Source organism: Cajanus cajan, chromosome 4 (assembly GCF_000230855.2).
Source record: "Cajanus cajan strain Asha chromosome 4, NIPB_CcT2T_4, whole genome shotgun sequence".
Taxonomy (NCBI): domain Eukaryota; kingdom Viridiplantae; phylum Streptophyta; class Magnoliopsida; order Fabales; family Fabaceae; genus Cajanus; species Cajanus cajan.
In genome coordinates this window covers 7839535-7864961 of record NC_138520.1, presented here as the reverse complement: position 1 = coordinate 7864961, position 25427 = coordinate 7839535, and the positions used below count along the sequence as shown (strand labels likewise).

Below are 25427 nucleotides of genomic sequence, written 5' to 3'. Positions count from 1 at the left end.
AAAGAATCAAATAATTTGATTGCACTTTTACAAAAATCAATTGATTTGATCATATCTAGATGATATTTATCTTATATTAGATGTTGAATATGTAACTCTTTATGCAATGTTAATCTATATATACTAAGGAAAAAAAAGATATTTTGTACCTCTTTATAATTAAAAATAAATAAAAACAGAAAAGGATAATGAATGGTTACTTAAAGTGTGAGAGACTTGGAAAATGATTGTTCCTATATCTATGTGTTCTTTGCATGGAAATATCAAGAGCATTGGTTTCTTATATAGTTAATGAGTGAGATAGAAACCTACATAGTTAACTAACTTTGGCCCCAAAATCTCCCACTTGATTTTTGTTGATGATGTCCTATTTTTCACCAAAGCGAAACCTTCACAAGCTCATAATATTTTTAGCGTACTTGATGACTTTTGTCGTATCTTAAGTATGAAGATCAACTTGGATAAATCTCGTGATTTTGCCTCTCAAGGGCTCGATAACAGAATGAGGGAGTCAATATACAATATCACACAAATAGGGTTTACTAATCACTTAGGAAAATATTTAGGTTTCAGGATGTTTTAAGGTGGGGTCATAAAGGTAGTTTTTGTGAAATTATAGATAAAGTTAATAGTAAACTAGCCAATTGGAAGAGTCATTTTCTCAACAAGCCTAGAAGAGTAACTCTGGCAAAAGCAATATTATCCTTAATTCCTATTTACAAAATGCAAATTCACTAGTACCCTTTGTGATTTCTTTGATAAAATTGTGTGCACTTTTATTTGCAAATTGGATCGTGGGTACAGATGGTAGGTTGGAATGAAATCACAAAATTCGAAAGATAGGAAGGGTTGGGAGTCCAAGTTGCTAGACACCAAAACATGACTTTGTTGAGGAAATTGACTTGGGTCCTTTTAAATAACTCAAGTCAACTTTGGATTTTTATTATGCAAGATTTGTATCTAAAGAAAGATATGCTTACTTGGAGCTCTATCTAGCAAGCTATAGAGTGTCTTAGGGATGGTTTTAAAATTAAGCTTGGTGAAGTAAACACTGAATTTTGGTTTCAACTTTGGGCACTAAAATCTCATGTTGCCCACCATTTTTCTTGGATGGGTGTCCATTACCTTAATATCTCAATCAAAGATGTTTAAGTTAATTCAACTTGGAACCTAGATCAGTTGTATACCATCATTCTACCTTTGGTAGCCAATGCCATTCTCCCTATTAGACGTTGCTTGGTGGAGGCGGTCCAAGATGTGTGAATATGGAAGCACTCAATAGTTTACACTTGCATAACAAAAAGTGCCTAGGCATGGTTAATTAATGATACACATGGTTAATTAGAACTTTTGTTTTTTTTTTTTTGATAAATTTTGCCCACAACTTTTTTTTCACGAATTATGCCTCCAAACTTTTAGATTTTGGCAATTTGTGTCCTCCCATCAAAATCCTAAGAAGTGTTCATGTGACAAATCTAACATGGAGAAACTTAATAACATGGTATGTTTAACAGAGACTTAATTGTATTTTGTGCCCCCAAACTTTTGCTATTTGGCAAATTTTGCCTCCAAGTAAATTTTCTTGTGATTTATACTTTCAAACTTTTAGATTTTGACAATTTGTTCCCTCTCATCAATTGTCTTTCAAAATATTAACAAAGTATTTATCATATATGTCATTGTAATGGATCTAAACATAGAAGAAAAATGCCTTTGAGAAACTTTTATGGGTAATTATTTTAGATACTTGCAGGGAAGGGTTAGATATAGTAAATTATGTTTGTTAATGTTATGTAAAATGATGGTTTGACTTAATATAATTGTAACATTTTTTATAGAGTTAATCATCCATACAATGTCAGTGTAAAGTTTTTTACACTAGCAATCAATCATATCTTTTAAATTATTTTATTTTATTTTATTTCATTAAATAAGCAACTGATATGACATTATTAAAAGATGTGATTGGTTGTCACTGTAAAAAAACTTTACACTGGCAGTGTATAGGTGATGATGAACTCTTTTTTATATGCCTTGCAATTTTTTATTTACCTTATTTATACTCACATATTTACACATTGACACAAATGTTGTTGTCATCCTTGTTAACTTTTCCTTTTAGACCTTTCTTATAATAATGTATTGTTATAAGGTCAAATAACTTTCTAGTAAGTTTTTCTACTTATTTAGTTAATTGTGACTTTATATTAGAGTGTTGTTTGATTAATTAAACTAAATTTTAGTTGAAGTTATTGATCCCACTAGATCTGCCTTACAAAAATAGGATATCTCTAATTGTGCAATTACATCTAGAATAGATGGATTGTTCCAATTATACACATTATATGGTTTTATTTTATGATTGAATTGTAGCAATTCAATTCCTACACTTTTAAACAACTAGTATAATAGTTAATTACCATTTTTTAATGTATATATTTTATATATCTCACGTAAATCCAAGAATAAAAGTAACATGCTTAATATAAACTCAAATACCCAATCATCAACTTCCACATTTATGAAAATGGGTACTCTTAGTATAAGCTTAAAATGTTTGTATTTCTACACATAAAAAAAATTGATAGATCATTTATGTTCACTCAATAATTCAATTATGATAAAGTTTTGTGGTTGGACCTTGCAATGAGCATGTTAATCCATTAGCACTATCATGGTGTACTTATGTTAGGTCACTTGCATTTTCCACACTCTAATTTGGTAAGCCACATTGCATGTTAATAGCTTACAAATTGTTTTTAATTTGGACCTGGTGGCACTACCCATAAAACTTCCACTATGGCATTTTTCTTTTGGTTTTAGACCCATTACAATGGTATAAATGATGGACACTGCTAGTATTTTGACGCACAATCAACAAGAGGACACAAATTGTCAAAATTTAAAAGTTAGCGGCATAATTTGTGAGAAAAATTATTCGGGGGCAAAATTTGCCAAATAGCACAAGTTTGAGGATATGAAGTGCAATTAAGCATTTGTCAGACATACAACATCATTAAGTTTATCCCTAAAGTGCTTTGTTGTAATTAAGCTATGAATATGACAATAAACTTTTTTTGACAGCTTTCTTTCTTATAAGTTCTAATTTTAACCTTGAATTTGTGAAGCTTTTGCTTGATTTGGAAAATTTAATTACAATGGCCATAGTATTACCATGGACATAACATTGTGACACCATATGCCCAACCACTAGATGTCATTTCAAATTCCTACCTTATTATCCATCCATCATGTTGAACACTTTTTTCACCATAACAAATTCAAAATGTTCAATTGCGAGATTTACTTACTAATGGGAGATTGAATGAATAGGCTATAACATATAAAAGATTACTTGAATAATGAGAAGGGCTTAGGGGGAAATGAAGTAACAATAAGTAGTGAAATGTTGGATCTCAAGAATGGAGTTTTGGAGGTAGGAAAAGAGATATTAATTAACCAAAAATAATAATTTGCATGTAATTTTGTTCTTTAATTTGGTGTTAAGATTGTCAAAAATTGGGATAGGTGTGATTGTAAATATATTTCCTTAATAATATACACTTTATATTTTACCTTTGCATAAGATGATTCTTCAAATCTCATTATTCAGTTTTTCTTCCTTTCTTTTACAAAAATGAGATTTAGTATCTCCACACATATTGTTTTGCTCGCATTTTACATGTTTTTATAGAATTTTCCTTATGCTTATATGGATGTGTAATTTTATGGATAAATTCTAAGACATTGTTAACAACAAAATTATATCACTTAATCATATGCATTTCCACAATACTCTAAAGTTTGACTATTACAACAACTACCTAAAATGTCAAACTCTTTTAATGACATAAGCATAATTTATAAATTCTATATGTTCAATGATATTGTTTAATTTTGTAGGTCATGATATAGTTGCAAGCTTCTTTTCTTATAAATATGTCTTTTTGCTAGAAGATAACAAATTTCAACTTGTAAATGAAATTTTTAATGAGATAGATCCTCCCTCTAGCAAAGTACCTATCTTTTAATAGTTACCTTCGATATTCTTTATTAATATTTAAATGCTAGTATTTTTCTCTTTTATTATTAAAAAATTCATGTGTTCATCTTGTTTCTAGAAGCTTTACTTGAGTCAAACAAGACAAGAGTGATTTTTGCAATTGATCTTAATGATAAAGACACTGAAATTTCTTTGACTGTCATCAGTTTGATAAGAGCATCATTTACACCCCTGATTATACACCAATCAATTCTCCACCTTACTTCTTCATCTTTGTTTGGAGATCCTTACGTGTTGAATTTAAGGGAGAAGTTATTATAATTTTGCAATAGAATGCATTTCCTCTACAAAAAGGGTAAGCACAATATAGCTTTAAATTGAATTTCCCCATTTATCAAATAGAATAAAATTTTGTTGAGCTGACTAGTCAATTAAAGTCCATATTATATTTGACATCCTTTGAGGATTGTCTATCCTTTTTTACCCACTACTGTTTATGGTTATCATTCATCATACCTTCTATTTGAGGTCAACTTCAGTTATGATTTTATGTTATGTGTCCATGGTCATCATAGAATTCTTGTGTAAGAGCTCTGTTGTTGGATTTGTTTGTTTCAAGTGAGTCATGTTTTGATTTGGACTATGCAAGAAAGAACATTATAGATATAAAAAATAAGCAAGCTTGTTTGCTAGTGTGCTAGTGGGAGTAGTGTCTTCATTAGTGTTGCAAAATACTATCCTAAATGAGGGAGTCACTACATAATATATAATTTATAATCCTCAATAGTTCTAGAAGATTCATGAATGATGAAATACTAGTTATTGGATGTGCCATGGTGATTTTTATTGGGTTTTTGGGTTGGTTGCAGAACTTGTATAACAACTTATAAAATTTTGAAGGTTCAACAATTGATGCTCTTATTGTTATTCAGTCATTTATTCAACTTGTAGTGGGGATTACTCCATCAAAAGATAGACTAAAGCAGCTAACACAAAACCACCATGGGCCTCATAATTTGGCTTGAATAACACTAAATTTGGTAGAGTTAAACATGTTCGACTTTCATTCATCTTGCAACATTGCCTTCATGGAAATGATGGGGACGTTTCTACATAGTTACTTTCTCCTACTCCTCTACCACATCATCCATACCACCACCATCATCATCTATCATGATGCCCATCTAACTCCTACAAATTCTCATGTACTTGTGTCTATATTTGTACTTACACCAACATCAACTCCTAAACATACACCTATTCCTACCCCTACACCTGAGGAAGGTGTGACTCCACCCAAGGTAGGTTCTCCTACTGTTGCAACAAGTGCGCCTTCACCAAGGTAAGGTTCTCAATCTTAGCCTTCTAATTGTTGATTTGGTGGTTATAAAAAAAGGTCTATCCTTAATCATAGGAAGCATGTTTGTTCTCCAACACATGTAGTTGCTCCTATTACTAATCCACATTATCCTATTCTTGTTGCATAACCAAAACCACATGTTGAACCCCTGACACATGGCTCTCATTTAGTATCTACTTTGAGTCCTTTATCGAATGTATCTTTTGCTCATGTTGAGCCCTCTACTAAGAATGAATTAATGACATCATGACAATGGCCCAAGTCCTAAAGGAGCCAAGATGAGTGGGCTAGGCTTAAAAGAAGAAGACTTAAGTTCTTATTAGGCTTTGTGTTACTTTCAGTAGCTTATTTTCTATTTTTTTAAAATATTTTTTCTTGTAAATATTTTATTAATTTTGACTTTGTATTTTTGGATCAATTTTTGTAAGAATTTTATTTTCTTATAATTTTTATTTTTAGGGGTGTAATAGTATTTTAGGGGGTGCAATTAAAAATTGAGATATGAGTTTGTTTGACTTAAATTGCCCCATGGGAGCATATGGACCTGATATCCATAGTGTTGAACATCCACTTCTAATAAATAAGGTGTTCCCACAACCAATTGTTGGAATTTAGTGGCAAGCTTACCAAGTCTGTTGTAATATAAAATTTATGAGTACAAGTTGCGATTCTTAAGGACTTGGAAAATATTTTGTAATCTCTAATATCCTAATTAAAAATTGTAATAGAAAAATTTATAGTTGGATATAAACATTTTGTTTTGCATTTTCAATATTAAGTTTACAAGGAAAACAATATAAAATAAATGTAAATTTGAGAAATAACAGTGAGAGAAACTGTTGGGATTGAACTTCACCTATCTTACTTTTATGCTTTCTTAAAGTTATCTATATATGATTCTATCACTCAATGTTATTTAATTATTCAAAGTCATTCTAAATCGATTCTTTGCCTTTAAAAATTCTAAGGATCCTAATTTGATAACCAATTCCTTAATTTACCAAATTAGAATCCTTGTATTAAGTACAAGAATTTGTTTAATTAACGACTCTAAATCTATTCTTAGCCTTTAAAATCATTAGGTGATTTGATTCAAAAGAGATTTAGAAAATACTTTCCAACCAAATTCTAAATCAAAATCAAAAGATAATTGATCAATTCACCTTAATCATTAAAAACATAATCAAATTACTAACACTGAATGATAAAACACACACACACACACACATATATATAGAGTTAATCACCTATACACTGCTAGTGTAAAGTTTTTTTACACTAGCAACCAATCAGATATATTAATACTGCCTTTTTTATTTTAATTTAATTAAATGAGCAAAAGAGTTTAATGGTTGCCAATGTAAAAAACTTTACACTGATAGTGTATAGGTGATTAACTCATATATATATATATATATATATATATTAATCAAAAGGATTACATAAGAGTTTAATGATTTACATTCAATCTCAACAAAAAGAGAGGATTAGCTACTCATGGTAATGAGAACAATCTATATATACAAAGAAACCATAGAAGAAAAAGAAGAAGGACCCAAAATCCTTGTCCCTAGATGACTCATGAAGTCTTTCTCTCCTCAGCTTTATTCTCGCTTTGTTCTACTCTAATTGATTGTGACTTTCTCTTCCCTCGACTCTTAAATATGTCCAATAATAAAAATGTAGTATACATGAAAGAGAGTAATTTGCTCAACTCTTTCCAAATGGTTAAGTAGATTTTTGAATTCTTTAAGGTGAAGAAAACTCTATCAACTGAGCCAATTCTAATATGCTAAGCCCTTAAGGATCTAAATTTTCACCCCTTTCTAGACCAATTTCACTCAATCGTTTCCAAATAGCTAAGCGGATTTGGCTCTATTGTCACTTTGTTTTCTACCTTTGATTTGCTCAGACCTTCCGAACGATTGAGCGGATTTAAGGGGACTTTGAGGATTTGGGACTTTATTCAATCTCTAAGAGAAAATAATGGTTCATTCATCAACTCTTTATAAATGATCTTATTTACAAATCCTTTTGATTCTTACAATATTCTAGGGGTTAAACACAAATTTCTTTTAAACCTAGTTAGATGAATGTCAAAATAATAATAATTTCTAAGTAAAATAAAACACTTATCATAATATAAGTCTCCAGCATAGCGCATGGTTTTGTCTAGTCACATTTTTGACACCTTCAAAAGTCACACTTTTCTTGTCTTGCCATGTGGTAAGTCCTATCAGCTCTTTTATATATAGGATAGTAAAAATTTTAGGGAGAAAATTTGAAATTTTAATTGTAACTAGGGTTAGTAGTCTCTAATACAAGTTAACCTAACTTAGGTTAGCTTAACTTACATCACAAGTTACCAAACCATATATATACATGTTCCTTCCACATGGACAAATACTATTAAGTATTATGAGAAATAAAATTTAGATTTTCTCTTTCAAAAGTTCTAGCTCTCTCTTAGGAGAAAATCTTTCTCTTTTTTTTTTTTAATGATTTTTTATAAAGAAATTTATTTTTGTGTCAAATTCTTCACATTCTTGCTTATCTTCACTTGACGTGACATGTACCATCTCTTTCATTTCCTCCATTTTTCATATTTGATTTGAGCTTTGGAGTTTCATGGATAAAGATTAAGAGGATCAATGAATCTAGTTAAAGATAAGCTTCAACAATCTCTCCACTAGTTTCATCATGAACCGACCACAAAAAATTTTCAAACACATATTCCTAGACCATCATTATTTTCATGCGAGTAGGCTTAATAATATTGCAAAAATTATGTATTTTAAAGATTATGACAATTTTCTAGTTTGTCCCATGTTTTAGCACATCTTTATTGATTGCTTGAACCTTTGAAACTTGGTTATCATATTTCAGTTTTATCATACATACGTGCAACTCTTCCTTGGATATTTCTCTTATCCAAATTTTATAAGGTTTTGCATTTAGGTTAACCAACAAACAAGATATAATTGTATAGTTCATCATATTGACTATTATAAAATATTGTTTTTGTATGTTGGTATCCCTTTTTATTAGCTTTTACAGGTTGTCTTGAAACTTTTAAACGAACATCTTTAATGGTCATAATACTTGTGTTAAGTGTATAACATAATACTAGAAGTGTATCACTCAACCAAACAAAGTTAGTACTACAAATGTGAGCTATGCAAAAGGCGAGTTACATATCTTATCTGAGTAAATATAAGTTGTCATTATAGATATAAATAGTTGATTAAAAAAATCCAAATGATGTAAGTATTTTTAGGTTAAAGTTCTCAAGTGGTAGAACTTTCACACACATTAATGCTCTTTTGTGATGTAAGATAAAAAGAAATGAAAGAAAAAAAGAAGAAAAAAGTAATTTTTTTTTCTCACCATCCCTCACAATAAAATCATTTTGTATGCTTCTCTAAGTCAGCTAAAGGTTATATTGGCATAGATTGACGAGGAAAATGTTCAACCAATGATGGCAATGCAACATGATTTTATTGTTAAGATAAAATTCTCTCTTTCCCATCTCATTTTCTTTCTCTCTCTCACACTCCATGAACTAAATGGCTAATTATTATAGAAAAAATATAACATTTGTTTCCTACTACAACTTTTCAGTGGAAAACATCAATATTAGTTATGAAATAAAAATTGGACAAAGTTTATGGTGAACAATATGTGATGATGTGGTAAATGGTGGACCAATTAATTTTCTTTATCATTAGATTAATCTAATTTAATATGGGCTTATGTACATCTGTCTACACCATATCAGTCTATTTCTGTTGATGTTCAATCTCCATCGTGTGTCATTGTCAGAAATTGCTTCTAGTAGGAGACACCACTTTTCTCCCCTCTTTTTTGCTTTTCTTTCTCACTCACTTCGTCATCTTTCCTTCTCTAGCTCTGATTTCTAGCTCGGAGGGGGTTTGAGTGATTTTGTAGTTGCTAGCTCACTAGGATGTGGAGATATGGTGTGAGGGGGTTTCCTGGATCTCAATAGGTCGTCAATGAAGGAGGGGGTGTAATGTGTCTCAAATTAATACAATATAATAATAAATAAAAAAAGATGATACAATATAATACAAAAAGTACACCTTACTAATATGTGTCTCAAATTAATCTAAAGAATAAAACTAATACATCATGGTAGAATGCTTATAAAACTGGTCCAACTTAAATTTTGTCTGAAAATTGGGATTCGCAAATTTATGACCTTTCATGGTGTAGCAGTGGCTACCAGTATTTTGTACTCGAATTCTTTAATAAGTTGCACATGATTCTTGTTCATAAAGAAAAAAATATATACAATATTTCCTTGTGCTCACGGTTGCAAAGATAAGACAACATGCCAAAAGATCCTATCATGTGAAGACGGTGGCTAGAGTGGGATATGCAGTTTATTATTAAAAACAAAAAAGAAAAAGAAAAAAGAGTGTTGGCAACAAAAGAAGGTTTCCTAGTGCAGCAGTGTAGTGCTGTAATTTCAATTAAGAAATTAAACGAAAATTGTTTTTATTAATTTAATAGTATAAATTTATTAATTTCGTATAATTTAAGTTAACAAGTTTCTTGAATATATGGTATTTTTTTAATCAGACTTGAACATATAGTTTTTTTTTAATATTATTATTACGTTTATTATTTATATAAGTTATTTAAACTTTTATAAAGATTAAAAAAATTTAGTTAATTAAATTATTTAATAGTTTATATATATATATATATATATTAAATTATCTTAAACGAATTAAGATTTTGTTACTTAATTTTCACCTAGTTAAATAATATATTTATGCACAAAGCCATTATTTTTATTAATACAAAGCCATTTTTATATCATTTTCATAATAATAAAAAGTAAAGTACTTCGGTATCATCTTTTACTAAAATTGTTTTTAAATATGTGATTTCTGTTGACTTTTTTTTATATATAGTTAGTGAAATAACTCGTGTTACACGGGTGTTAAGTTTATAACGTTTTTTATTTTTTTATTTTTCCTATTTTTGTATTTTAATGTATTTTTAATTTTATATAATATATTAATATATATAATTACAAATATATTTTTGAATAATTTTATATTCATACATGTTTTATATTATTTTATTTTATGGATGTGTTTTTAAAAATATTTTTTTTTTATAAATTTAGTTACATTTTATATTATGTGATACTATGAATCATGTTCATAAATAAATAAATAAATGTAAATCATGTTATAGTTATTTTTCCAAAAAATACCAATGTCTAAGAATATTTTTTAAAACGCTTAATTTTTTTATTTATAAAAGTTTAGGTGAGTTAGATCTCAAAAACTCACTAAAATCGTAATAAAAATATCTAATACATATGAAAATAATATGTTCTTATATTCACATTTATGAGAATATGTTTTAAATATGTGAAAGAAACACACCTTTATGATAAACAATAATTAAAATAAATTTCATACATTTTTAATATTTAATATTTTTATGTATTAATTAAAATAATTGAATTAGTATTTGAATTTAGCACTACGTACAAATTAAGAAATATAAAATTATAAGTTACTTAAAAATTATTTATTGAATATACTATTAGAATAAAACATGTGTTGAATTGTTTATGAACTGTTTAATAATATCACCAAGATATCTTCATCCTCAAATACAATACAATAAAACTTCACGCAATCAAAGTATGTTAAAACTAATAAATACAACGTATATCAAAACCAAATAAAAGTGAATGGAGAATATAAAAGTTATTACACATAATTAACCACATTAGAAAGCCATCCCTTATGACATAGAATTTAAAACTAATAAATGCAATAAATATACATTAAAACAAACAAACAAACTAGTACATATTTCTTATATAAAAAACGATAAATGCGTAATAACACCAAACAATATGCTATGTGTTAAATTATATTTGAAGGAGAAAATGATTTATATATCCCATAATGTCTTTAGTAATCAAATAAATGATTTTAGGATCCAATTATTTATTTTAATTAACATTTTTTTAATAAAGAATCATATCTATACATTGCATTAATAATACAATAAATTCACACTATATATACATATATTATTGAAAAATATATAGATATGCAGACATAGAGAGGAGAAAAGAAAACATTTCCTATAAAACAATTCTTATAAATAATTTTCTCTATTTTCATTCGAGAAGAAAAAAAAAACTTGTTATTTTTTCACCGTTAATTCCAGAAGTCAACTATAGGAACGAGGATTAAGGAGGTTCAGCTACTGAATTACACATAACACATGAGTGTCACACTTCTGTCTTCTGTGAAACTGTGATTGCAACATTGAAGCCCGCAGCCACATCATATCATGAAAGAAATATTGCAATAATATTATCTCTTTCTCTCTAATCTCACACGCACATACATTACGTATCAAATCCTCATAGCTACAAACGTTTCTCTTCACTCTCAAATTGCATTCTCTACTTTTTTTTTATCAAAATATCTTCCCACTTCGTTTCTCTTCGAACCAGACATTTACAATTACAAAACTTTCATTTTAATTATTTATATCACTTTCCAAGACCCGCAATATCATCTCTTCTGCTTGAAGCAAAGGTGAGTTCAATCACTCTTTCTCTCTTTCTCTCTCCACCCATCTTCGTTTTCGCACCAAAGGTTGGATTTTTGTCAACTCATTTCATCTTCTCCATACTTTCTCTTTCTGGGATTCTTTTAACTTTGATTATGCTTACTGGGTAATTGGGTATGCGGTGTTCGATTTGGAATCCTAGACATTAACGTTTTATGAATGAGTAGTCAGAAGAATTGAGGCATTTCATAAACAAAAAATGTAACTTGAGTTTTTCTTGATCATTTACTTTTCTTGCTGGTGCGAGTCCCAGAGATAGAGCTTAGTGCCCAGAACTTTGTAACTTTGATGATGCTTTCAATGTATTGTGATTTGCTTGATCTTTCATCAGCAATGATAATTGCTCTTTTGTTTTTTTGGCAGAAATTGAGTTTTTTGCTCTGTCATTGTCGTAAGATATGGTGAATCCGGGTTTGTTTTCTGGGAATAAGTCTGTGAATTCGGTGAAGGTAAGCTTTAGGATACCATATTTTACCCAGTGGGGTCAGAGCTTGCTGGTGTGTGGCTCTGTACCAGTGCTTGGTTCTTGGAATGTGAAGAGGGGTGTGCTGCTCAGCCCCATACAACAAGGGGCTGAGCTCGTCTGGGGTGGAAGCATCACAGTGCCAAGAGGGTTCCAATGCCAGTACACTTACTATGTTGTTGATGACAACAAAAATGTGCTGAGATGGGAGATGGGGAAGAAGCGGGAACTGATACTGCCTGAAGGGATTCAGAGTGGCCAGGAGATTGAGTTCCATGATCTTTGGCAGGTGCCATCTATCTCTAATTCCACATTTTCTGTCTCTCTTTTAACTTTTAAATAATTCTTGCTAAAATTGTTTTTTGTTGCTTTTGTGAAGATATGTCCTAGTTTTACTGCCATTTTGTTGAATGATGTTACTTTGTAGTAGACCTTTTCAGTGTGTTCTTTATTTGGCAGCTGTAAGAATGAAAGATGTATTCTTAACAAAAATTATATTGAGCAAATTGTTTTTTATTTTTTCCACTCGGAGTCAGTAATCTGATAATTGTGTTTTTGATTTCATGGTTTTCCATCTGAAGTATTCCTAATAAACTTATTTGCAAGAGTTGCTTATTAGAAACCTAGCAATTCATCCATGGCCTTGTGCAAAAGTAACTCTATGCATTAAGGTGAGATATTTTTGGAGAAAATAAAGCAGGTATTTAGTGAACCCCCCCAAAAAAAGAATAAAAAAATTTTGATTTGGAATGTTGTTTAATCTGGCTTATCCTATCCAAGCTCTTGGGAGAGTGTGGTTAACACATATCACATCTTAAGGTGTGGAGCTGATTATCAGCTAAAAGAATTCCATTTTTGTGTTCTTTGTACTATGTATATTCTGTAACACTGTAGCTTGTAACACTTATGCAATAATATACAAGAAGGATGATCTGTTATCTTGCTTCACAGATCAGGTCTTATTCCTTGATCTCTTTGCTCAGAGTTTTGCCAAAATATTTCACTTGGAGCTGTCCCTCAATGTTGTCAGTGCGGAAATTACTTTTAGAAGTTGAATAATTCTCATTCATAATATAGCTCAATAAGGCTTAGTTAGAATAAAAGTATTAGTTTTTAGAACTATATTCTTAAGATCTCCCCGTATTTTATTGTCAAGCACAGACTGGCTCAGATTGCCTCCCTTTCAGAAGTGCTTTCAGAGATGTCATTTTTCGGCAAAGCTGGGATTTGAGCGATGCAACTGTAGGAGTCAACCACATTAATGTTGAACCACAAGGTATATTTTTCAAATTAATTTTTTAACCTCTTTTTGGTACTTTTTGGTTGTGTATGTGTGTAGAGTGTTGGTTTATTGTTTTTCTGATAACCCTATTTTGATTTCTGATGACTAGGAGAATCTATCATAGTCCAATTCAAAATTTCCTGCCCAAATATTGAGAAAGGAACATCAGTGAGACCTTTTTATCCCAAATGACTAATATTGTTTATCTGAATGCACTGTGAATTCATTAAAAACATGTATATGTGTATAATGATACATGTATGATTTGTGATTAAAAGCTTTCCACTTACCTTGAATTACTTACCTTTCTTGAACTTTTGCAGATATATGTCATTGGTAGCAATACAAAGTTGGGGCAGTGGAAAGTTGAAAATGGACTAAAACTCAGCTATTTTGGTGAATCTGTCTGGAAAGCTGAATGTGTGCTACAAAGGAGCGATTTTCCAATAAGATATCCATTTTGAGCTTTTCATCATAAACTATATGATGAAATTATGGTGTTATTAGTTTCATATGTTATTACCAGTACTCTCATCAGGCATTATATTCTTCCTTAACAGTAATTTCACATACAGATATGGCAAATATGACAAGAGTGGGAACTTTTCTATAGAGAATGGTCCAAATCGAGAAGTCTCTTCTAACTCTTCAAGAATTGAGGCAAAATATATTTTTCTTTCAGATGGCATGATGCGGGTAAGTTGCTAAAATTACATTATTAGTATGGAAATTGTGTTTTTTCTTTTCTTTTCTCTTTCTCTCTCTCTCTCTCTTTTTTTTCCCCCCAATTTTACAGTTCTAAGCTGTTAGTTTTCTTTGCTTAAAGTTCTAAGCTGTTAGTTTTCTTTGCTAGGAAACACCATGGCGTGGTGCTGGTGTTGCGATCCCCATGTTTTCTATTAGGTCGGAATCTGATCTGGGTGTTGGAGAGTTTCTTGATCTTAAGTTATTAGTTGACTGGGCTGTAGAATCTGGTTTCCATTTAGTTCAACTTTTACCAATCAATGATACATCCGTACATAGGATGTGGTGGGATTCTTATCCATACAGGTATGACAGCTCCAAAATCATAGTAGACATCAGATAAATATGTAGATACTTTGTAAATATCATTATACCTGTCATTATGCAAACATGGCTTTTACTCTACATTAATTGAAGATATTAGAAACTGATAAAAGTCTTCCTGAACAGAAATAATGGAGACTAGCTCCTTATTTCAGAGTTAACCCAATTTAATACAGTGAAATAACAAGAAAGCACAAAAAGAAAAAACACTTCTGCTCCCAAATGCCAAGGGTAGTGTACTCCCGCATACTCCCTATTTTCTCAATAACTGCCTTCCCCACTCTTTTCCTCCCTTTCCTATTTATCTCATCTTATTGCAGTAACACCAGAACCATTTTCCTCTCCACTTATCACACCAGTTGTCTTCCTCTCATCTACACAGAGTCCAATCTTATCTTTTGGCCCATTCACCACTGGTGAGGGCAGCCCATGTTGTTTCTTCCTTCTACCACAGACTTGGGGTACCAGTGTATAAAAAACTTAGGCAAAAAAGTAACTTGAAATGGAATTTTGCAAAATCTGTTTGAAATTGCTAAAACTCTCATATTTGATCTCCTTACAACTTTGGGCTGACATATATTTGATTTCCCAAGTTGGAAATTTCCATTTTGATTTAAAGCTATTTCAAACTTTTATTTAGATAACATACAGACTGCATGCAGCAAATCAAACTAAGTCTCTGTCTTTGATTTTTTCACACATGGGATGAAATTTTTTTCTTCTTGTGATTAATTATTGCTCAAACAATTCATAGACTAATTGTTGAGACTTGTAGTTGTGAACTTGTGATCTTGTGTATGCTTGCTTTTCAGTTCACTCTCAGTCTTTGCATTGCATCCATTGTACCTGAGAGTACAGGCACTTTCTAAGAACATACCAGAGGAGATCAAGGTTATGTTTAGGAATTTTATTCTCAATTGAATAGAATCCGTAGCAGATTCAAAATGCTGATATTTAAAATGCTTTGTTTCTCCTTTAACAGAAAGAGATTGAAAAGGCAAAGCAGCAGTTGGATGGGAAGGTAATGCTATCAAATCTTTATACTTATCGTGAAGCAGATTCTTGATATCATTTTCTTATACTTTTTTAAAGATTCTTGATATCATTAAAACAGCTCCCCTAATTTATAATGTGATTTGCTATAAGGCTGTTACAAAGTCTAAGTAATTTGTCCTTTTAGTCATTTCTAACATTGATTTTGTTTTAAATAAATATCAGTTCTGAGCAAACACCATTATGACCTGATTATATTTGTATAATAGAAAGGAGGTGTGTTGCTTAGTTTGTATTTGTAAAGATTGGCAGTAAATTAATTTCAGTCTTCAATGTCACTCCACTCACTTTTTATTTTTTTAGGTGCAGTAAAAGTATAACACCTGTAGATGGAGTTAATATTGCAAATAATTTGGTGTATATATGTAAAACCATTTTTTTTTTGAAAATCCATGCAATTAGTTGAATATAATACTTTTTAGATTGGATTCCAGGGTTGAAATAAGAGAAACAAGACGAATGCCCTTCCAACTTATAAACAATTATGAGATGTTGCAGCCTTTACTTTTACATGTGTAATTAAACTTAGTACTTTGGAAATTGAGATACCTGAATTATGAGTATACATCCATTATAGTCCTTGAATTTGTAAGGTTGGTCAGTTTAGTTCATAACTTTAAAAGGTCAATCATTTTATTCCTTTTCAACCTTATTTTTCACTGATGTTTTGCACCAAAAAGGACTAAAATGAACAACATTTTGTTAAGTCAAGGACTGAAGTGAGAATTTTTGTAAAGTCAGGGATAAAAGTAACTGATGCTTATATTTTTATAGGCTAAGATGGGGTTTTACTCCTGTTTCATTTTTTGTTAGGTTTTCTGTGAATATGATGTTACTGTCATCATAATTTTCACATGCAAACATATTGGTAGATGACAACTTCCTTATAGTTAATTTTATTTGTGTCTCTACAGGATGTTGATTATGAAGCTACAATGGCTACCAAACTCTCGATTGCTAAGAAAGTTTTCACTCAAGAGAAAGATTTGATACTTAATTCAAGTTCCTTTCAGGAGTTCTTTTCTGAGAATGAGGTCTTACTACTACATAGTGTTACTGTTTAATATGTTGGCAATAGACGTTTTATCAGTCATATATTTTTGTTCCTTGTACATTTTCCCTCTCCTTTATAATAAACTTGCCAGAATCAATTATTTCTAACAAAAACCACACAACCAATTTCCCACCCCCCCCCCCCCCCCCCCTTTTTCTCACTAAGTGGCATTGGCTACATGGATCAAATGACATCATAATATGATGATGTCATATCTATAGAAAAATCTTAATATCTATATTTTTTCGATGGGTAGTTTTTGTTTTTTGGTCTCTCTCTACTTCTACTGATAAGGCAACCCTCCATCTAACATGGCTTTATTCCTGATGGTAATAGGGTTGGTTGAAACCCTATGCTGCTTACTGTTTCCTGCGAGACTTTTTTGAAACATCAGATCGCACTCAATGGGGTCGTTTTGCTCATTATTCGGAAGATAAGGTATGTGTCCTAGTTGTTTTATTTTAATTATTTTTAATTTCTTATTAATTTCATTTAATTTATTTATTTTTAAATAAATTTGGTTATGTTGAGACTTTCTATTCCTATTCTTTACAGCTAGAGAAACTTGTATCCAAGGACAGCCTGCATTATGAGATAATTTGCTTCCACTACTATGTTCAATACCATTTACATTTACAAGTAAGCTAAATTGAACCCTACCCTCTGGAAGTTCTTCAATGCAGTCAAATCACTAAAACAAATGAATCTTATCATTTTCTCTCTTCTTGTTCTGACAGTTATCAGAAGCTGCAGAGTATGCAAGAAATAAGGGAGTGATACTAAAGGGAGATCTTCCAATTGGAGTTGACAGAAACAGTGTGGATACCTGGGTTTATCCAACTTTGTTCCGAATGAATACCTCTACTGGGGCACCTCCAGATTATTTTGATAAAAATGGCCAGAATTGGGGTTTCCCTACTTATAATTGGGAAGAAATGTCAAAGGACAACTATGGTTGGTGGCGGGCTCGATTGACACAGGTTTTGGTTTTGAATTCTAGATCTTGTCCTTAACTGAGCAATAATCTATCGGAACTAATATAAAGAGGCTGAAAATATATATATATACATATATATATATATATATATATTTTTTTTTTTTTTTTAAATCCATCGCAGATGGCAAAATATTTTACAGCTTACAGGATTGATCACATATTGGGATTCTTCCGAATCTGGGAACTTCCAGATCATGCTGCGACAGGTCTAGTTGGAAAATTCCGACCATCTATTCCTCTTAGTCAGGTATCCTCATGTTCTTTTAAATTTAAAGGGCATTTGATGCAGTGAGTTCATGCTGAACTGCTCGAACTAGCAAAAGAAACTACTGTTTTAGTTAATTAATAATTCATGTCTTATCTGTTGTAGGAAGAACTTGAAAGAGAAGGAATATGGGACTTTAATCGCCTGAGTCGCCCATATATTAAGCGGGAACTATTACAGGTTAGCAGTCTAGCTTTTTTAGGCTACTACAACTGATTTTTCATAGTATGTGAAAAATTTACCTCCAGGAGTCCCGGCTGCAATCCGGATATACATGTTTTAGTCTTTTATGTGTTTCTCAAGGTAAGTTATACTATATCATATTCATTCTTGTTATAGGAGAAATTTGGAGCTGCTTGGACTTATGTTGCAACAACTTTTCTAAATGAATTGGACAAGAACTTCTATGAGGTAATCATCATTTTCTGCATAGATTTTCTATCTAATATTTATTTGTTTCTGTATGGTTATATACTTATATAGCATACCTTCAGTTTTAGCCATAAGGGAAGTGGGGAACAAATTTTCTGAATATATATCTTAAAAGCACTTTTTTTGTTGGCTATTGCTATTTTAATAAATAAATATTTCATAGCCAACTCCTGTAGGTTTATAAATGATACTTTTAGATTTGATTTTAAATTTACGTGAATGACCACTGCTTGGTCCAGTCTTCATTAAGATGAATGGTTTTATTGAGATGGAACCTGATTCCAAACTAAAAGCATGAATTACAAATGATTGATTTTTCTACTCGCAGAATTATATAAAGTTGTGCAATCTGCTTTATCCCTCCCTTTTTTTTTATAATATTTTTTTTTCTTATTATATTTCTCTGGTTTTTTTTGCTGTTTCTTTAGAATTATATAATTATGTTATCAATGCTGCTTGAGAACATATGGCTTCTAGATATTTAGCGATATTGTTTCTTCCATTTGTGTCTATGCCGTATTAGTTCTGCCAATCTGGTTTCATTGCAAACCATACTGAATTGTTGCACAACTGTATGAAATTAGCCAAACCAAACTCAAAGGGATTGTTTAAGTCCATATAGGGATCTTTTAAGTAGACAGACCATAGTAGAGGACTCCCCCTGAGCAACAAAACCTAGTGGTTGCTCCATGTAGACTTCTTCATCAAGATTGCCATGTAGGAAATCATTTATAATATCAAGTTGGAAGAGAGGCCAGTGTTGAAATGGCAACCATGAAAAATAGTAATCTGACAAAAGTCATTTTTAATATCAAACCAATTTTTTGACCTCACATCACTCTTGAATTGGTTTGTACAAAGGTGCATTCCCTTTATACTAATGACACTCAACATTTATATGGAGTGTGTCATGATTTAATGACTCTTATTGCTCCTCAGTTATTTGATGGCCCTGATGACTGCCTATCTTAGGAGAGTTCACTCAACTCTTCATGATTATAATGAACTTTTCCCCCCTGTCGCCTCTAACCCAATTTAAGCCTAGAAAGAACTTGAGAATCGTGGGGCTTTCTTCATGGTCGTTGCCCTTTGTGGTTTGCCACCAGAGTATTTTGCTAACTGGGATCAGATTCTTGGGTCAACCACGGTTTCTAATATGCTCTCTATATCTTTTGCCCTTCTTTAGATTCCACCAAAAGTAAATATTGAGGTTTCTACCCTTCCCTTGGGCGATACTTCTGCACTTGCCTCCTAGAGTAGTAATCCTAGTTGTTCTTGGGGTGGAGCGTCCCATTTGAGGAATCATCCCAAGTGTGAACATTGTCATTGCGTTAGCCATACCATTGATCGCTATTGGAAATTGCATTGCAAGCCTCCTCGCACTACTAATATAGCTCATGCACCAACTGAATCCACTTTGTTCATTGATCAACTCCAAGCTACTCTAGCTTCTTATGAGGACTTTTTTCAGTGGCTTGAGAATCGCTAGAGTCATGGCACCACTGCTTCGATTTCACACACGGCTAAATCTATTGCTTGTGTCTCACAATCTCCTTCCCCACATCCTTGGGTGCTTGGTTCTGATACCATGTTAAAGAGGAAGAAACAAAGACATATTTGGGAAAAACTGTGTCTAAATACAGAAGGAATGTAGGTTTATATAGGCTTATTACATCAATTATACATAATAGAGGACATTTTGTTTCCTATAAATCTGATACTATGTGCCTATAAACTGCTATTGATACAAAATATTATATTCTGAATTTTAGCCAATGATATGCTATCATGACAAAATATTATATTCTGATTTTCAACAGAATCCATCCTCATCATGGGATTAAAATGCAAGCAAAACATTTTCTTGGGATTAAAAAATGCCATTTTTTTTTCATAGCATGTATGAAGAATAAATTCCCGTGTTCACTTTCTTGGAGTAAAGATAAACACTACAAACCTTGGAACAAATACACCCTAAATAGATAAAACTGAAAATTAGGCATTTTTCAATTAATTATATGTACATTTATCGGATAATTCTATCAAATAAATTATATATTAATTAATTAAGTTTTATGTGGCAACCAGCAATCACTTTTTGTGAAATGAACTAAAAGACCGGAAAATCCAGTATTACTTTTTGAGTATTCAACGTTAAGTTTTATCAAAAAAAAACCCTTCCACATTATCCATCGGCACTAAATTGACGAATTTGTATCAGCTTTGTTAAGCTGACTGAAATCATTGGTTTAGTATTGGTGAAGAGCGGATATCATGCATATGTCCTGGAATATACCAGGAAGAAAACTTCTTAAGAGTGCTACTGCTGTGTATCTATCCTTATTGCATTAGAGATTAAATAATTTTGAAATGAAATCCATGATTTGCACAATTTTTTTTATAGAAAATCCAGTTGATAGTATATCTTCTTCATAGAAGACCATCATGTTTGATGTTTTTATTGATGTATTGATACATGAAAATATTTTCATGATCAAGCAAGTACAGCTATGGGTTGCTTATCTGTTAGGCAAGAGAGTGTATTGAGTATTGACCATTTAAAATAGAAGTTGTTATTTCTGGAACTGTAGGTAAACCTTTTGCATTATTTGGCAAAGATATGTAGTCAATGTCACATGTAGGATTCAGAGGCAGCAATCTGAGAGGTTTATAGATTTTATCATGTATGATGTGAAAACATAAAATGTCCAGTTTTATTGGTTATTTTTTAATATGCCATTCAGTGGTTAAATTTGCTTTGAACTCTGTTGTAATCATTATATATATTCTGTTCGGTGCTAAAGTGTGTTGCTCAAATATTTATTTTCAATAAATGGTTTCAGTTCAAGGAGGATAGCAACACAGAGAAAAAAATTGCTTCCAAACTGAAAACTTGTGCAGAAAGTTCTCTTTTGTTGGAGAGTGAAGACAAATTGCGGCGCAATCTCTTTGATCTTTCACAGGTAGCTTTATCAAATTTGCTTCCTTGTTCATATTCCTTTTCTGTCCCCTCTTCCTGTGTTGATATTTGCCCTGAAAGTTAAAACTAATTAATTTTGGATTTGATTTTGATTAACTGACTGTTAAGAGTTTTACTCTATTCAGTAAACCATACGGTTCCATTGTTTTAAGATGTTATTCCACTGTAAGTGAAAACTTTAGTACTGCAATGATGTCACACTTTCTTATTAATTAGTAGCATAAAAAGTTTTACACTGATGGTGAATTAATTTTACATTCTTTAATCTTATAATTGGCCTTTTCTGAATCTTTTTCTGTCTTGTGATATGTGTCCTCTTGGTATTGCAAGTTCTACATTATGTTCTATGCTATTTGCTTGCAGAATATAGTTCTAATCCGAGATCCAGAGGATCCAAGAAAATTTTATCCTCGTTTCAACCTTGAAGATACCTCAAGTTTCCAGGATTTGGATGATCATAGGTACCATACTTATCTGTGTGAGCGAGTGTGTACTGTTCATTGTGGATTGTTCCTACAATTATGCCACTTTTAAGCATGCTGAAAAGTTGTTCTGCATCCAAAACAACAATTCTTTTCACATTCTGAGTTTTGACTTCCTTGAGATATCTTCTCACAAGATCTCTTATTGCTTATCATATAATACAGCAAGAACGTTCTCAAAAGATTATACAATGACTACTATTTCTGTCGACAAGAGAATCTTTGGAGGCAAAATGCATTGAAGACCCTGCCGGTGCTTCTGAATTCATCAGACATGCTGGCCTGTGGGGAAGATTTGGGCCTCATTCCATCTTGTGTCCATCCTGTATGCCCATTATGCCTTCCTTTAGCTCTCCTAGTCCAGAAAGTCTATGTCTATTTCACTTGCAGACACATGCAAACCACACACAATTCTGACTTATCCTGAAGATATTAAAAGAATTAGATTTTTATCTATTTATTTTGAGTACTTTGAAGGGATTTGACTATAAATTTGTTCATGTAGGTTATGCAAGAGCTGGGGTTAGTTGGGTTGCGCATTCAGCGAATGCCTAATGAACCTGATCTGGAATTTGGTATTCCTTCTCAGTACAGCTACATGACGGTAAGGGTTTTTTGTGCTATTGCTTGTCCTTGTCCTTATTTTATTTAGGCGCCTTTGGTTGAACTAATGAAAACATATTGACTTTTCTATTTTTTATGGTGGTTTCATAGTTCATTTAAAAAAAAGGGTAAAATATGTTTTTAGTTTCTCAAAATATTTAAGAATGTTGATTTTAGTTCCTATAAAAATTGAATATGTTTTTAGTCCTAACATTTATCAAAAGTGATAATGTATGTTTTTGAATAAATGCATGGACTTAAAAATGTATCAAATTTTATGAGGACTAAGATTAACATTTGAAAATATTTTAAGGGATAAAACATATTTTATATTAAAAACAAAATCCACAGGTTGGCAGGAGCAGGATGACGAGTCCTCTATAAAGAAATCTTGCTTTGTTTAAAGTGTTAACCTGTCAGAATATATGAAGAATATCTAATAATATTTAGATTGTATCTTTAGAATAATTTAGAATATCTTAGATTATTTCTTAGGATTAGTTTCTTTAAATAGGGCCACTTTATGTTTTGCATCATATTGTATCACAACTAACGCATCATCATGTTGCATCAAATCAATATCAATTTCAGAATATTCACTCTCTGTTCTTTCCTTTCTTTTCCCTTAATACCTAAAATCTTCAATCACTTTAATCTGATTGTGTTATATCCTTGCCACATTTAAATATTTTGTGATTTTATTTTGTAATGAACGAAAATTTTCTGGTTTTGGGTGGTGCCTATAGTTATGTGATTCAGAGGACATGTAATTAGATATTTACGGTTGTCCTGTTATAATATGCTAAATCTAAGTTCAGTTCTATTGAAGTCTAGTGTTAAGTTTTCCAATTTGGAGGGCTTTTGTAAGATTGCCATTTGATTGGGTGACTTGCGACAATGTGCAGGTATGTGCCCCATCATGCCATGACTGTTCCACCTTGCGTGCTTGGTGGGAAGAAGATGAAGACAGAAGACTTCGGTTTTTCAAGAATGTGATGGAGTCCGATGAGTTGCCGCCTGATCAATGTGTTCCAGAAGTTGTACATTTTGTAATAAGGCAGCATTTTGAAGCCCCATCAATGTGGGCAATTTTCCCTCTTCAGGTATTGTTATTATAACATAAAAATAAATTTAGAGTCTGATTGGATAAACTTATTTATAAACACTTTTAGGAGAGAAATATAATAAATTTCTTCAAAAGTTAAAATTAGCTTAAGTATAAGCAAATTTCTTGATCTACTTTGTAAAAGTTCTTTTCTATTAATTTTTTATAATCTTATTTTTAATTTATACATAAATTAGATTTACATTCCATTTTAGTTTCTCAAGACAGCCCTTTGAGATAGCACTAGTTGATTTATGGCTGTCTGAACCAATTTCATGTTAGTTGTTTCTCTGCACATGAAACTCATGCTTGGAATCTGTTGGACTGCAAATACAGGACTTGTTAGCATTAAAAGAAGAATATACAACACGCCCTGCAACAGAGGAGACAATCAATGACCCTACGAATCCGAAGCACTATTGGAGATATCGTAAGTCTTAAAGCTTTGGCGCTAGATAGTCTGTGACTACTGAACTTTCTTATGGAACATTATGATCTAAGTGTGTTTTGACTGTTGTAAGGTGTGCATGTGACTTTGGAATCATTGATCAAGGATAATGAGCTCCAAACCATCATCAAAGATCTTGTGCGTTGGAGTGGAAGATCACTCCCTAAGGAAGACTCAGAAATAGAAGCAAGCCGAGTGTCAGCATTGTCAGTCACAGAAGCTGTTTCTGGTAAACAGAAGTCTGCCAGTACCACGGAAAAGCCTGTTCTTAAAAAATAAAAATTGGAGCTGATGTTATCCATACTAGCCTTTCAGTTCATATTATCCCATAACCTGCTAAAATGTAGAAAACAATAAAAATCATCTGTGCTATGTTTTCTGTCTGTTTCCACTATGTTATTTAATAAAGATTGCAAATAAATCTTGAAGCATGTATTGTTTACGTCCAGGTATATGTGCCTAAAAGTTGTCGCTATTAATATAATAGTAATTGAAGAGGTACTCGTAGTGCAGGTGTACATAAAAAAAAATGTCTCTTGCCATATTCTGCTCGATATTTACTGGCCCTTTACAGTTATGTAATGGAATAGAGAAACATTTACTTAGATTAAATTAGCAAACGTTAGTTTGAAGCCCGATTTAAAGATTTGAACGATATGATTATCTAATTCAGTACAAAGTGAATATATATTGATAGAAAGCAAAATACTATTCGATCACTACTCCTGTTTTTCTATAGAGTTAAAGAAAGCTAAAGAAAAGATCCGCATAAACTAAAATATTTCTTTATTCATTGATAATAAACTTTAAAAAGGATACAGTTATATAATCTTAATAGGTGTCAATCAATGGATAATATTTATTTATGTGTCAACATTCTATTATTTTATGAAAATAAAAAAATATTTAACTTTGTCTAATATAATCTTTCAATCAATTTATTTTTAGGATATTTTTTGGATTTCTCTAAGTCAATTCTAATGTATATTGTTGGCTAGTTTACTAACTAATGTTAGTGTTTCATCCTCTATTGAATAAAATTATTATCACCGAAGTTCACATGCCTACAGGCTAAGTGTAATCAAAAGTTAAATTTTGAGAGAAATTTTAGTGGATACAAATGAAGAGTAACTCTTACCCTATGAACTAATTTTTATTAGCGTTAGTATTTTTTTTTCCCCCTGATTTTGAATTAA

General features: G+C 31.4%; 1 protein-coding gene and 1 pseudogene across 2 annotated transcripts; both read left to right on the top strand.

Moving 5' to 3' along the window:
• The first annotated feature begins 4096 nt into the window (after positions 1–4096).
• Positions 4097–5349, top strand: LOC109802679 (uncharacterized; annotated as a pseudogene).
• Positions 5350–11670: 6321 nt separating this feature from the next.
• On the top strand, positions 11671–24732 carry DPE2 (disproportionating enzyme 2). Of its 2 annotated transcripts, none has more exons than XM_083074056.1 (23): positions 11671–11965; positions 12363–12751; positions 13624–13738; positions 13854–13912; positions 14068–14198; positions 14317–14440; positions 14598–14794; positions 15625–15703; positions 15795–15833; positions 16780–16899; positions 17256–17357; positions 17475–17558; positions 17657–17899; positions 18038–18163; positions 18287–18361; positions 18521–18592; positions 21457–21576; positions 21957–22054; positions 22241–22400; positions 22581–22679; positions 23584–23781; positions 24120–24213; positions 24305–24732. In XM_083074056.1, exons 2-23 carry the CDS (start codon positions 12398–12400, stop codon positions 24508–24510), a joined length of 2895 nt encoding a protein of 964 aa, XP_082930182.1. In that variant the 5' UTR covers positions 11671–11965; positions 12363–12397; the 3' UTR covers positions 24511–24732. The 2 variants fall into 2 exon arrangements, with proteins under 2 accessions (XP_082930182.1, XP_082930183.1); XM_083074057.1 differs by lacking the exon at positions 11671–11965 and adding an exon at positions 11976–12025.
• The last annotated feature ends 695 nt before the right edge of the window (positions 24733–25427 follow it).